This window comes from Boleophthalmus pectinirostris, unplaced genomic scaffold (assembly GCF_026225935.1).
Source record: "Boleophthalmus pectinirostris isolate CB_2022bp ecotype Guang Dong unplaced genomic scaffold, ASM2622593v1 HiC_scaffold_14, whole genome shotgun sequence".
NCBI classification, from domain to species: domain Eukaryota; kingdom Metazoa; phylum Chordata; class Actinopteri; order Gobiiformes; family Gobiidae; genus Boleophthalmus; species Boleophthalmus pectinirostris.
Window position 1 is genome coordinate 35,957,628 of NW_026571047.1, and position 14,993 is coordinate 35,972,620.

Genomic DNA, 14,993 nt, shown 5'->3' on the forward strand with positions numbered 1-14,993 from the left:
AAAATGATGTTTTGCTTCTGAACATTGATCACAGAACTTTACAAACATTTACATACAGTAAAATAAATGACATACTGTGCAAACTAAATATAATTTTAACCCAAACCTTTTTTTTTTTTTCCTGGTGGTTCTCACAGACTTTATTTTAAATTGACCCTGTCCCCTTCATTAATCGTGTACTTTTCATGTACTGAACAGTTTTTGGATCTTTAATGGCAACATATTTTTGTTTCTATTATACAAAAGCAAAGCAGTGTAGAATTTCACTCAAAACATTTTTATAATTTCATTTGTATGATCCAGGTAACCAGCCTCATGTTTTATTCTCACAGCACGTTTTTGTCATTTGAAAAGGGGAAGAAGTAAAGTTTGGTCATTGTTGCCCCAAATTTCAGTACAAAGTGTCAGGTGTGAAGTATGAGTGATCGATACGACATGTAAAGAGCCTTTTGATTTAGAAGGTTTTTCACTTTGTTGATTAGCTCAATACTTTTGAGACTTTAGATCAGGAGTCTCCAACCTGGAGCTCACCACCCCCTTCAAAGTAACTCACCAAAGGATTTCAAAATTATACCATTGTGCTGATGAATATCCTATTTTTCATTTTTAATTTAATTTATTTAAGTTTATCTGCAGATGTCTCAAAGAAAAACAATTAGTAGTAATATAATGTGACCATTTTTTATTCTCCATTACCCTCCTCCATTGTCTCCAGTGGGGAAAAAAAAAATTATACACATATATATAATATATATATATATATATATATATATATATATATATATATATATATATATATATATATATATATATATAAAACAAATAAAAATATAATAGTAAGATTAATAATAATAATAAATTAATAAGTAAATAAATTAATAAATATTGCAAGAAGAGGGAAATTTGAGGGACTTTTCTATATATATACCGTAGTTTATGTTTCAAAGGCATCTAACTGCACCTAAAGTCTCTCCCTCTTTCTTATGATCATCTCTTATGAATTTTTGCGTCCTCTAAACTGAACAGCTCTCTGGCATTTTTGTTTTTTAAAGGAGCTCACCGGAGGTAAAAGGTTGGAGAGCCCTGCCTTAGATTGTGTGTATCTGATGTGTGGTTTCCAGTTATACCTAAAAATGTATCATCAGAACATGATCAGATACATGTTTTTCCAGGATTAAGTCGTCCAAAACTCCCTTTGGATGTTTCTAATATCACCAAACCACGCAGCTCTAAACATTATGCATATAATTGTCCCGGGAAAAGATTCAATTTGGGGCATTTTTACACAGCAAAACACTTCAATATGAAAACACTGAATGATAAAAAAGAAAACTTGCAATATTTATTTCTCATATAACCTGTGTATCGAATCTAACAACTGCACTTTCTGCGTGACGGGAGTTTATTTACACTTTGATTGAGGTCAACATGAAGTAAATGATGAGTGAACTGTAGATTATCAAGTGGTTGTGCTGATGTGAGCTTCAGCGGGGCGGCTCTACAACAGCTTCAGGTGAATAAATAGAAGCTGTTCATGAGCTGAACATTTGTGTCTGTGTCTGCAGTGATGAAGATGAAGCACTCCGCCCTCTGCGTCCTGACTCTGGCTCTGGTCTTCGTGACTCTGCTCTCTGCTCACACAGGTCAGTCCATTTCACTTCACAAAACCTTCAAGGCCTTTAAACATTTGTAAAGACAAAATGCTGTTTGGTACAGAAGCCCTGAGCGGCAAGAGGGGGAAAAAAAGAGGCACATCATTTGCATCATTATTGTTGCATCTTTTTTTTTTTCACCAACAACTCATAAACCCCCCTCCCCCCCAAGAAAAAATAAATAAATAAATAAATAAATATATATATATCAGTCTTAATTGTTTTTTTGTTTGTTTTATTTTGTATTAACAACTCAAAAATGTTTTTTTTTTTTTTTGTCTTGTTTTTGCATTTTTCTCTTGTGTTATTGTTCTCTTTAAAAAGTTAAAAACTTTTTTTTTTTTTATTTAGGATTTTTTTGTTGTTGTTTATTCCTGACTTAGTCCTGGCTTAGACCTGGTTTAGACTTGGTTTATTCCTTGTTTAGATCTTGTTTAGCACCACCATGGAAACATCTGTAGACTTTTCATACATTTTAATCCCTTAAATGTCCACAGTTGTGCCTAAGGACAAACCAGGATCATGTCCTGCTCAAAAGGGGTTTGGGAAGTGTGTCCATGAGTGTGACTCTGACCAGAACTGTCCTGGTGTTCTGAAGTGCTGCTCCACCGGCTGTGGGAAAACCTGCGAGTTGCCAGTCTTAGGTAAAACTCTCTTCAGTGTTTGTTTAGGTCATTTGAATTTCATCTTATTTCTGAACAATCAGACAGAAATCACATCACTCACTCCACTGTAAATGTTTTTATTTGACTCTGGAGACTCCAGACATCAGAAAATGATCAAATTTTTTTGTTTTTATGCTGTTTATCTTCACAGTGCCCAAACCAGGATCCAAACCAGGAGTATGCCCTCATCCAATGCGTTACCACCACCCGTGTGAAGATGAATGTGCAGCAGACTGCGAGTGTCCCAAGAACCTCAAATGCTGCTTCAGCGGCTGTGGACTCCAGTGTCTGTGCCCTGTATACAAATAAATACACAACAGAACCTGCTGATGTGTGTCCTGTTTTACTGTTTAATAAAGACGACACACTTCAACACTGAGTTTTCTTGTTGTTCTTTTAAACTGTTTCACACAGATTTATATTTCATCATTTACCTTTTTAATGTGTTTAGTTTGTCGGCTTTGGGTTTAATGGCACAGATTTGCACACAAACCTTAAAGGACACTGCAGCAGTTTATTCAGTTCATACATTCATACGTCCTGTGCCCAGATATCACTTTGTCAGTCTCATAACTGCTTAAAATAATGTTGAGTATTGATGTAGCTTTATTTGTCAGTTTCTTCACATGTACAAGAAACACAAAGGAATCGATGTTGGACCTGTCGCCCCGTCCGTACATTTACAAACACATAAGACACGACATGGGCCGACTAGACGTGGACCGGACCAGTAGACAGAAGAAAACAATGCAGCAAAACATGAGGATATGAGGAGGAGAAAAAAAAGAGAACAGCCCCCAGACCATGCTCCTTAACTGAGGCATAGTATGGAACCAATGCACACACACACACATATACATATATATATATATACACACACACACGCAAACACACACACACAAACACCTCCGCCACATCAGCACATAATCAACACACAAGTACAGACATAACGAGTGGACGTGCAGCCGGGTGGAGATGGAGTTGAATTGGCCAAACGTACGCAGCAGCCGTCCAGATCCTGCAGCTTCAATAATGTTCTGTCCAAACTGAGTTTTCTGTCTCATTCTTCTCTCCAGACTCTGATTTGTCTGTAAGTGACACTGGTTTCATCTTCAGAGAAAAAGAGAATTTCAGATTTGATCAGATTAGTTAAAATGTTCTGTGGACTCATCAATTTGGAGAGACGTTTTTATTATTTATTACTTCACTCAATCAACTTCCAGTTAGGGTCAGGGTTTTTCACACACTCTGAGCCAAACATCACTAATAAAGTTGCATCATTTCACTCAGTACTGAAATGTTTTTAGAGAAGGATTCATTGTACATCTTCATTCATTTACTCCAACCATTATTCAGTTTATTTGATGTTTTTCTTCTACAGTGTCAACTCACTCAGTCACCTGCTGTGGAGTTTATTTAGGTTTTCTGGGTGAAGTTCACAGACGATAAATGATTATTATTCCTAATATTATTATTATTATTATTATTATTATATTATTATTATTATTATTATTATTATTATTATTATTACTATTGTAAAAAAAAAAAAAAAAAACTCACTGGAGGGACTATGTCTCTGGACTGGCCTGGGAACACCTCGGGGTTCCCCGGAGGAGCTGGAGGAAGTGTCTGGCGTGAAGGAAGTCTTCTCATTTCTTGTACTGTACATTCAGCTATTTGTTTCTTGATCTAAAATTATTTTATAAATAATTTCTAGACTCGAGTGATGTCGTCTGGACGTGGTTCTTCTGTCCTGCATCCGGTTTATTGAACAGCAGCAGTAATGATGCAATAGTGTTTTGCAGATCTCACCTCAGCGTCTCAGGCTTCGGTTTTATTTGGGTTTTATTTGGATTTTATTATTTGGGTTTTATTATTTTGGTTTTATTGGGTATTTTAGGTGTTGCTGAGAATGTTGAGATGTTTACACGTCAACGTCATGTCAACATCCTGGAAGGAGCCTGTGCATTTATTGTGACGCACTTATGTTCTGTTTGGACACAGTGAGTTTGCCAAACTGGCGCCACCTAGTGCCTCAACTAGATCAGGAATCAGAATACACCAGACGGTTTGTAAAAACCCAGAAGTGCGAGTTTGGGCACCAGCCAATCAGCGAAGAGACAGACATTCTGTGTTGGCAACGATTCCCCAGATCGAGGATTTAAAGTCGGAACAAAGAGAATGTTTGATGAATTTTATCTCAGGGAAAGACGTTATTGTTCTTCTTCCTACAGGATTTGGAGCATTACATACGTCACGACCAAACAGCAGCGATTGGTTAAATAAAAAACTCCCGCCTACCGTCGAGCGAACGAATCCTAATGCTGTGAGGTCACATGGTTTCTACGAAGTGATTGTATCGGGCCACAAAAGCACGAACCCCCCCATACACATCTCTAAACCAGGTCTAAACCAGGTCTAAACCAGGTCTAAACCAGGTCTAAACCAGGTAAACCAGGTCAAAACCAGGTCAAAACCAGATCTAAACCAGGACTAAACCAGGTCTAAATTAGGACTAAATCAGGTCTAAACCAGAACTAAAACCAGGACTAAGCCAGGACTAAAACAGGACTAAAACAGAACTAAACCAGGACTAAACCAGGACTAAAACAGAACTAAACCAGGTCTAAACCAGTCCGTGGAGGTAAATAGTTTGGGGACTGTTCTACAGAATGTGCCGTAGCTTTTAATAAACCAAGAAAAATACAAACAACCATGAACTCCTTGAGCACAAGAAGCTCAGGACCAGACGTTTCTCATAACCAGGACACTGATGCATGAAAACACACTCACTGTGTCACTGATAAAAGATAAAACTGAAGAACAGAAAAGTACAAACAATCAAACAAACACGTTTATCTAAACTATGAGTCGCCGCTTTGTTTGATAAAAATATGTGTCACTAAAACAAACTTTTCTGTGTTTGAAGTGAATCTCAAGATGAACATGAACAAAAGAAAAACTTCAGGTTTCAGGTTTTGTTTTTTCTCTCCTCATTGTCACTTGGAAATAAATAAACTGCCCAATCTAAAAATGAAATATGTTTTATTATTTCTCTGTGTCAGTTACGTGAGTAAAAGTTCTTAACAGGTCGTTCCACTTCCACATTTACATCATATTTACATTTTTTTCACGATTATTGAAATCCAATTCCTTCCATTATCCAGGTCAGTGTCCCCAACCTTTTTACCTCCACAGACCAGTTTAGACCTGGTTTAGTCTTGGTTTTTAGTTCTGGTTTAGATCTGGTTTAGTCCTGGTTTTAGTTCTGGATTTCGTTCAGGTTTTAAACCTGGTTTAGACCTAGTTTAGACCTGGTTTTAGTCCTGGTTTAGTCCTGGTTTTAGTCCTGATTTTAGTCCTGGTTTAGTCCTGGTTTTAGTCCTGGTTTAGTCCTGGTTTAGTCCTGGTTTTAGTTCTGGTTTAGTCCTGGTTTTAGTTCTGGTGTAGACCTGGTTTTAGTTCAAGTTTTAAACCTGGTTTAGACCTGGTTTAGACCTGGTTTAGTCTTGGTTTGAGTTCTGGTTTAGTCCTGGTTTTAGTTCTGGTGTAGACCTGGTTTTAGTTCAAGTTTTAAACCTGGTTTAGACCTGGTTTAGACCTGGTTTAGTCTTGGTTTGAGTTCTGGTTTAGATCTGGTTTAGTCCTGGTTTTAGTTCTGGATTTCGTTCAGGTTTTAAACCTGGTTTAGACCTAGGGGGGTACTGGTCCGCGGCCCGGGGGTTGGGGGACTCTTGACTCTTGATCTCGTTGACTCAAATACAAAGTAAATCATCCAAAAGTCCCTCTGTATGTTTTAATATCACAGAACCACGCAGCTCTAAACATTATTCATATATTTGTCCTGGAAAAGATTTGTTTTGTGGAATTTTAACACAATAAAATTGACACAACAAAACAAAAAACTGTTTATTGAATCTACCAAGTGTCAAATCAGTCATCAGTAAATCATATCAACTGGAGTTTATTTACACTTTGATTGAGGTCAACATGAAGTAAATGATGAGTGAACTGTAGATTATCAAGTGGTTGTGCTGATGTGAGCTTCAGCGGGGCGGCTCTACAACAGCTTCAGGTGAATAAATAGAAGCTGTTCATGAGCTGAACATTTGTGTCTGTGTCTGCAGTGATGAAGATGAAGCACTCCGCCCTCTGCGTCCTGACTCTGGCTCTGGTCTTCGTGACTCTGCTCTCTGCTCACACAGGTCAGTCCATTTCACTTCACAAAACCTTCAAGGCCTTTAAACATTTGTAAAGACAAAATGCTGTTTGATACAGAAGCCCTGAGCGGCAAGAGAAAAAAAAAACAACAAAAAACAGGCATGTCATTTGGGCTCTAGTTTAGTTTTTTTAGTTTGTTTTGTTTAGTTTAGTTTTTTCATTTTGCACCAACAACTGGGGCTTCCCTAGTTTGAAGCCAATTCTATGAACGAACAGCTTCTTGGAATGTAATTTTTCATGCAGGTTTTGTAATGGATACAGATCATGGAGAGAGATCAGTTTAAAGTCACACTGTGGAACATCCCAGATGAAGCAGGGTGTTCCGCAGGGTGACACAGGGATGTAGTAATAACCAAGATATCATGATTTCGTATCATCAAAAGTTTTACAATAATATCGTGGATGTCACAATATATCAAATCACAAGTTTTTTTGCTTTAATGCAGTGGTCCCCAACCACGGACCGGGGGCTGCGGCAGCACGGCATGTTTAGTCCTGGTTTAGTCCTGGTTTAGACCTGGTTTAGCACCACCATGGAGACATCTGTAGACTTTTCATACATTTGAATCCCTTAAATGTCCACAGTTGTGCCTAAGGACAAACCAGGATCATGTCCTGCTGTAAAGGGGTTCGGGACCTGTGTCCATGAGTGTGACTCTGACCAGAACTGTCCTGGTAACCTGAAGTGCTGCTCCAACGGCTGTGGGAAAACCTGCCAGCGGCCCATATTTGGTAAAACTCTCTTCAGTGTTTGTTTAGTTAATCTGGAATTTCAGCTCATTTCTGAACAATCAGACAGAAATCACATCACTCACTCCACTGTAAATGTTTTTATTTGACTCTGGAGACTCTGGACATCAGAAAATTATCCGATTTTTTCTGTTCATGTAAAAATAACACTGACACTGTTTTTATGCTGTTTTATGTTTTGTCCCTATTTTCTTAAATAAATAAATAAATAAAAAAAAAAAAAAAAATGCTGTTTATCTTCACAGTGAACAAACCAGGATCCAAACCAGGATCATGCCCTCCTCCAATGCTTCACACCTTTGTTCACCACCCCCACCCGTGTGAAGATGAATGTGCAGCAGACTGCGAGTGTCCCAAGAACCTCAAATGCTGCTACGTCGGCTGTGGACGCCAGTGTGTGTGCCCTGTACACATATAAATACACAACAGAACCTGCTGATGTGTGTCCTGTTTTACTTTCTGTTTAATAAAGACGACACACTTCAACACTGAGTTTTCTTGTTGTTCTTTTAAACTGTTTCACACAGATTTATATTTCATCATTTACCTTTTTAATGTGTTTAGTTTGTCGGCTTTGGGTTTAATGTCACAGATTTGCACACAAACCTTAAAGGACACTGCAGCAGTTTATTCAGTTCATACATTCATACGTCCTGTGCCCAGATATCACTTTGTCAGTCTCATAACTGTGCAGCCTCCTTCACATGTGTGTACAAAGATGTCCAACACATTTTGGGTTGTTCAGGCCCTTAATAAATGGTTTTTGCAAATCATTATTCAATTGTGACTTTATTGTGTTTCATCAAAACAATTAAAACATAAAATGTATGTTTTATATATCATATGTGAACATATAAATATAAAAATATAAAAAAAATTATACATATTATACAACATATAATTCTTTGTTTTTGCACTTATCAGGTCCCAATGAGCCCAAGTAACAAAGAGAAATCAATAAAGAATTTGTTTCCTCTGAGGTTAAATAAAGTTTTGTGGATCATTCTTCTCTCCGGACTCTGATTTGTCTGTAAGTGACACTGGTTTCGTCTTCAGAGAAAAATAGAATTTCAGATTTGATCAGATTTCAGATGAATTAAAATATTCTGTGAACTCATCAGTCTGGAGAGACCTTTTATTACTTATTTACAGAAGCCGAGAGGGGTCACAACAAACGAAAACGCCACAACAAATACAAATGCAACAACACAACAAAAAGTCACAACAAACCAAAAAAAGCCATTTGTTGTGGCGTTTGCGTTTGTTGTGACCCCTCTCAGCTTCCGTACTTATTACTTCACTGAATCAACTTCCAGTTAGGGTCAGGGTTTTTCACACACTCTGAGCCAAACATCACTAATAAAGTTGCATCATTTCACTCAGTACTGAAATGTTTTTAGAGAAGGATTCACTGTACATCTTCATTCATTTACTCTAACCATTATTCAGTTTATTAGATTTTTTTCTCCTACAGTGTCAACTCACTCAGTCACCTGCTGTGGAGCTTATTTAGGTTTTCTGGGTGAAGTTCACAGATGATAAATGATCATTATTATTATTATTATTATTATTAGTAGTAGTAGTAGTAGTAGTAGTAGTAGTAGTAGTAGTATTAGTATTATTATTATTACAAAAATATATATAAATAATAATAATAATAATAATAATCATAATAATAATAAAACTGCGCCTCGAATTTCTGTCAGTCTCATCTGGTCACCCTGGTTTATTCCGTTTTACATTTCAGAACCTTCGCCCGTGACCTGAGAGGAACCCGGACTGTTTTCAGTGACGGACCGCCCCGCAGAGCTCTTTGCTAACATGTTTTTTCTCCGCTCACTCCGCTGTTTTTTAACCATAAAACCGTAAATAATCATCTTTATAAACTCCAGAACACATTAATCTGAGCATTCTACACCAACCGGGTAAGTGCCGCTGCTGTTACGAGTCTCAGTATTTTAATTTAGATATAAAACCTGTTTATTTGGGTGCTAATGCTAACGCGGCTAACAGGGTCTTGTGTAGGTCAGTTATAAGATCTGAAATGAAGAAAAAACGTAATTAAAAAAAATAAGGAAAAGATAATTAAAAACAATAATAATAAAATAAATAAAAAACAAAAAAATCGAAAAAATATATATGAATGGGGAAAAAAATGAAAAAAGAAAATTAAAAAATTAAAAATTTAATTAAATCACTCCGGGTCTTGTTTATGTCCTGGTTTAGTCCGGATTGGAACGTTTGGGTCTTAACTTTGTAATGATCTACTTTTACAGTTTAAAAGTAATTTAATTCACCTTTTAGCATCAAAACTGGCCACTAAACCAAACAAAAATTAAATATAATAAAATAACTTCTACCTTTGTATCAGTTGAATTTTAAATTGGGTTTATACTGAACTATTTATTAAGTTATTTTGTTCATGTATTTATTTGTTAAACATATATTTAACTTTTAATATTGTTTTAAAGAGGGAATATTCTGCAAAATGTACTTTTACTACTATTACTACTGTACTACTATTGCTTTTTATTAAAATTATTATTATTATTAGATATATATTTTTTAAGCTTTCTACCGTGTTCTAACGTTCCCTCATCAAAAACGCGTCTGAAGAGGTTTTAGATCCATCCATGTATGTTTGAGTCATCTAGGGATCTCCCCCGGGCTCTACTAAGATCTACGGAAGTCACCGATCACACTAATAATAGATAAATAAAATAAAATAAATACATAACAATAACAAATCAATAAAAATGTATTAAATAAATGTAAACAATGAATAATAAAGAAAAAAGATAAAATTGAATAAATACATGCCTCTGTGCAGCGAGAGACTTTTTGTATCAGGGGAAAAAAGTAGTTTCTATTGTTCTATTTCTCTATAACGATATTTCGAGCTTCAAAAGTTGTGTTTGTGACAGGCCGAGTTGTGTATTTACTAAACCTCCTCTCCTCTCTCTCCTCAGGGTTTTCCAGACCCGGTCCAGACTTGGTTCCAGATTCAGTCCAGACTCGGTTCCAGACTCCGGTTGTTGGACCATGCTCTCCTCTCTGGTTCTGATCCGTGTCTTTTGTCCCTCGTCTTTTTCTCGACTTTTCCAAACGACGTCGTGCCCTGTGATCGTCCGGACGCTGCACTCCTCGGTACGTCACTGGGGAAAATATTTATTCTCTCTGTTTGTCGCACATCACACACAGAGACCAGTGCACACAGCTGTTCTAAAAGATGCGAATCCTGTTGTTTAGACTCCACAAACGTATTCTGAAATGTCCCAGTGTGTCAGATGCCCTCCCTGCCGTAAATTTTCACATTTTTATTTAGCGCTTTTCCACCTTCAAGACTCAAGTGTTTTACATTAAGTAACCACTCGCGAAGTCTGTGCAATTAATCAAATTTTGATCATGATTTCAATTTGTGTGTCAAACGATCTCCACACTCATATAATCCAGTTGAAACACTAAAGCTTGTTTTTTATATAAATAAGTGTATTTATTTTATTTTTAAATATAGAGATTGTAAAACAGCTGGATATATAGTTTATTTTGGATACATTTAGGAGTGGGCGATATCTCGATATTTTAAATATATGGAGAAATTTTTTTAACTCGATATGGATTCTGACATATCGTAAATATCGATATAATGTTTATATTCAATTCTGATTTCACCGCTTCGATTGTTTGTCTTTTCTATGCGCAAGCCTTCTTGATTTTTCTCGCTTGTGTCTCATTCACTGCCGCTGTGAACGCCCAAAGTTGGTGCTAGTGAAAAGCTTCTAGAACCACTAAACTTTTCCACCATTTACAGACAAAACCATCAGCAGCACATCGTCATATTCGTGTCCTTTAGTCCAAAAGAACCTGAACCACATGAGCAGCACAAGGAGTGAGCTGTTTAAGCAAATGAGCCATGTGGTTTTAAGTTTTGTTTCGTAAACGTGAACATATGTGCGTAAAACTGCATTAAACACATTATAATGTCAAACAGGTTGATGTGGATCTAGAGTCGTTATGTTTATATGTTGTAAAGTTTAGTCATGTAAAATTTAGTTAGGGAGAAGATTTTAATCAATAATCTGCTGCAGTGTAACTTGTACAATAGTGTTTGGAATCGTTGGGTTTGATCTGCAGTGGATTGTGGGAAACCTCAGAGCTCCTCACTGGATAGGAACATGTGTCTTTTAAAATAATGAACCTCCCGAGCTTCTTCTGCTAAAGGAGCTCAAGGTTATTGTACGGTTAGATGAGCTTGAAGAACATTATTCTTTGTGTTGTTTCAGATTTGTGGCCGTCCTCAGTCTCTGCTCCAGGGCAGAGCTCCTCTGCGGCTCCAGGTCCGATCCAAAAAGAGCCGAGCGCGACGAGATGAAGAGGAGCGGAAAACCCGGAACAGGACCGTCCTCACGTACATCGCCGCGGCCGGAGTCGGGATGATCGGACTCTCCTACGCCGCAGTGCCCCTGTACAGGCTCTACTGTCAGGTGAGAGACGGGGGCAGACAGGAGCAGGGGCAGACAGGAGCAGGGGCAGACAGGAGCAGGGGCAGACAGGAGCAGGGGCAGACAGGAGCAGGGGCAGAGGAACAGAGGAACAGAGGAGACCTGTGTCAAGTTGCCCCCATCAAACACAGACCTACACAAAAAATCTCAATCATTTGTGCTTCATTTGTGCTGCTTTAGTTTTGGAGATCTTAATGATTCTTTTACAGGTCAAACTGAGGTCAGCGAGTCCCCAGGAAGCTTCAAAATGCTCTAAAACAAAAAAATTTAATTTGTACGATTATGGTTCTTCAGATATTAACAGTTTTATTTTCGGCCGATGACGTCGTCCAGCCCGCCCGAAAGTGTTAAAACATGCTAAAAAAAAAAAATCACAAACCATTCCATACATTTTTTCTGTTTTGTTTGTGCTGTTATGTGCTGTTAATGTTTTACTTTTTGTGTTAATATTTTTAAATTTATTTTTTACTTATTTATTTCACTTTACATTACTTTAAAAATCAAATTTGTGGTGTTTGGTAATAAAAAAATTGTGTAATTAAAGAAAACTGTTCTGCTCTCGGCCCATGAGGCCCATAAACGTAAGTCAGTATAGTCATATTTTCTTTGTGTTTTGGTCATTTTTAAGCAGCTTTTCTGTATTTCACCTAAACAAATGACTGTTTATGCCTCTTTTTACTGTTGGCATGGATCATAGAGACATTTCTTGTATAAACCTGGGATAAATCAGTGGTTTTGTATAAATCTGCGGGGACAGGGGACACAGGCTCAAAACTGGGACTGTCCCCGGGTAAACGGGGACGTCTGGAAAGAATTTATGTAATCGTTTGCAACTTTTTTAGCTCGTTTTAACAGTTTCAGGGTGGCGGGATGATGTCATCGGATGAAAATAAAACCGCTAATATCTTAAGAACCGTAATCTCACAAACGAAACTTCCTGGAGCACACATGAAGCACAAACGACTGACAAAATTTTGTGTCGTTTTAGAGCATTTTGAAGTTTCCTGGAGGCCGCTGACCCCGATTTGACCTGTAAAAGGATCGTTAATATTTCCAAAACTAAAGCAGCACGAATTAAACTTTTTGCAACATAAACAAAGCACAAACGATTGGCATAGTTTTTGCGTAGGTTTGTGTTTGATGGGAGCGACTTCACGCAGGAGCAGAGGAGAGGGTCAGAAGGTCAGAGGGTCAGAAGGTCAGAAGGTCAGAGGACGCTTTGTGACGTGTGGTTGTCTTGCAGGCCACGGGTCTGGGGGGGACGGCGGTGGCGGGACACGACTCTTCGTTGGTGGAGAGCATGAGTCCGGTGAAGGAGCGAGTCATTAAAGTGACGTTTAACGCAGACACACACGCCAGCATCCAGTGGAACTTCAGACCCCAACAGAGCGAGATTTACGTAAGACACACACACACAGACACACACAGAGACACACAGACACAGACACACACACACACACACACAGAAACAGACACACACAACACACACACAGACACACAGATGTGAAAAATGCTGTGTGAAGCATCTTTGAGTTGCCATCACTAAATAAATCCCATTGTGTAAATGTTTGTTTCCAGGTGGTTCCCGGGGAAACGGCGCTGGCGTTTTACCGAGCGAAGAACCCAACGGACAAACCAATCATCGGAATCTCCACCTACAACGTGGTGCCCTTCGAGGCCGGACAGTACTTCAACAAGATACAGGTACTGAAAATATTATTATCTGCTATTTACAGCTCCATCCTCAAACCTAAATCAAAACAAACAAGAGAACGACAGGTTTAGCCAGGGGAGGTCCAGAGGTGTGTAAGCTGCATTATGGCCCTGAATGATCCTGCTGATAAGACCCCACACTCAGTACAGCTCAATAGGCCTAACTAACAAACACACTGTCAATAAGTAGTAAGTAGTGTTAGTTTCAGAGTAGTTTCAGTGTAGTTAGCTCCTCCCTGCAGACAGATATAAGGAAGTGTCACCAGCGTCTGACCAGAACTGAAGAAGCAGCTTGGATGAGCTGAGAAACGTCTTCAAACCAAACTAACTTTTGCCCAGTTGACAAATTGTATTTCTCCCTTTGTCGTGGATTCTACCTGGATGACTGAGGGATTCTTCACACATCTTGAGTACTACAAATACTACAAACACTACAGAAACTACAGTACTTCAACAAGATACAGGTACTACAAAAGTACTTCAATGAGATATAGTTTTTGAAGAAGAGAAGAGTTTTTGACTCATCCAAGAGGCTTGTTCAGTTCTGACAGAGCTCTGATCTGGGACTGGATCCAAATAAATATATGTCAGAGATGAGTATGTAAAGTTCGGCTCAGGGACAGTTCACACCTCAGGTTAGTTCAGTGAACTAATGGAATAATAACAGAAACTGAGTGTGTTAAAGTGTAATTCATTGTGTCTATACTAGTATCTCGATCAGACACAATCTTTGACCCCCGTGGATCATTCTGTTATAATTTGGACATTTTAAATCACAATATTGATCTAAAATGGCTTAATAAAAGAAACAAGTGCACTGACTTCTGCTTTAGAAAACTGTGGTGCTCTGAAAAGTCCATTTTGCAGAACAGGTCTGATTTTTCTCTCTCTCCCTCTTCCACTCTTCTACCTCTCCCTCTCTCCTTGTTTCTCTCTGTAGTGTTTCTGTTTTGAGGAGCAGCGTCTGAACCCACACGAGGAGGTGGACATGCCCGTCTTCTTCTACATCGACCCCGAGTTTGACGTTGACCCCAGAATGGCCCGAGTTGACACCATCACTCTGTCTTACACTTTCTTTGAGGCTAAAGAGGGACAGAGGCTCCCACTGCCCGGGTACAGCTACCAGCCGCAGTGACAGCACCACAGAAAAACATCAAAAACTACAAATACTACAGCCACTACCAACCCACCGAACAACCCGCATGGACTGGGATCTGCCCCAGACTTGGTCTGGACTTTACTGGTCCTTAAATCAAAGTACATTTTGTTAAATTTCATGTGACTGTTGAAAATCTGCTGGAATGATTGTGTGAAAACATGTACATAAAGAGCTGAGTGTGAATAATGTTTAAATCAAACTCATATGAAATAAATATTTATAAGAAAAACTTGTGTTGTTGGTTTTATGTGATACTCAACGTAAACTGTGGTTTCATTACTTCTGTCCGTTCATAAAAAGTCCATTATAGACACTGGTTAAATGCCACCAG

At 38.3% G+C, this 14,993-nt stretch overlaps 2 protein-coding genes across 2 annotated transcripts in view; both read left to right on the top strand.

The window, feature by feature from the left end:
• Window positions 1-8,232, top strand: part of LOC129407824 (WAP four-disulfide core domain protein 2-like) — an 18,231-nt gene extending 9,999 nt beyond the window's left edge. Inside the window, exons 2-7 of the mRNA XM_055149961.1 lie at window positions 1,566-1,643; window positions 2,150-2,296; window positions 2,469-2,603; window positions 6,445-6,522; window positions 7,124-7,270; window positions 8,213-8,232. Coding sequence (XP_055005936.1) covers window positions 1,566-1,643; window positions 2,150-2,296; window positions 2,469-2,603; window positions 6,445-6,522; window positions 7,124-7,270; window positions 8,213-8,232 — 605 coding nt within the window. The remainder of the gene's footprint in view (window positions 1-1,565; window positions 1,644-2,149; window positions 2,297-2,468; window positions 2,604-6,444; window positions 6,523-7,123; window positions 7,271-8,212) is intronic.
• An 838-nt stretch (window positions 8,233-9,070) lies between these two features.
• LOC110165454 (cytochrome c oxidase assembly protein COX11, mitochondrial) lies at window positions 9,071-14,891 on the top strand. Its single transcript, XM_020930650.2, has 6 exons — window positions 9,071-9,213; window positions 10,258-10,435; window positions 11,572-11,772; window positions 13,034-13,189; window positions 13,369-13,494; window positions 14,444-14,891. Exons 2-6 carry the CDS (start codon window positions 10,331-10,333, stop codon window positions 14,636-14,638), a joined length of 783 nt encoding a protein of 260 aa, XP_020786309.1. The 5' UTR covers window positions 9,071-9,213; window positions 10,258-10,330; the 3' UTR covers window positions 14,639-14,891.
• Window positions 14,892-14,993: the final 102 nt, after the last annotated feature.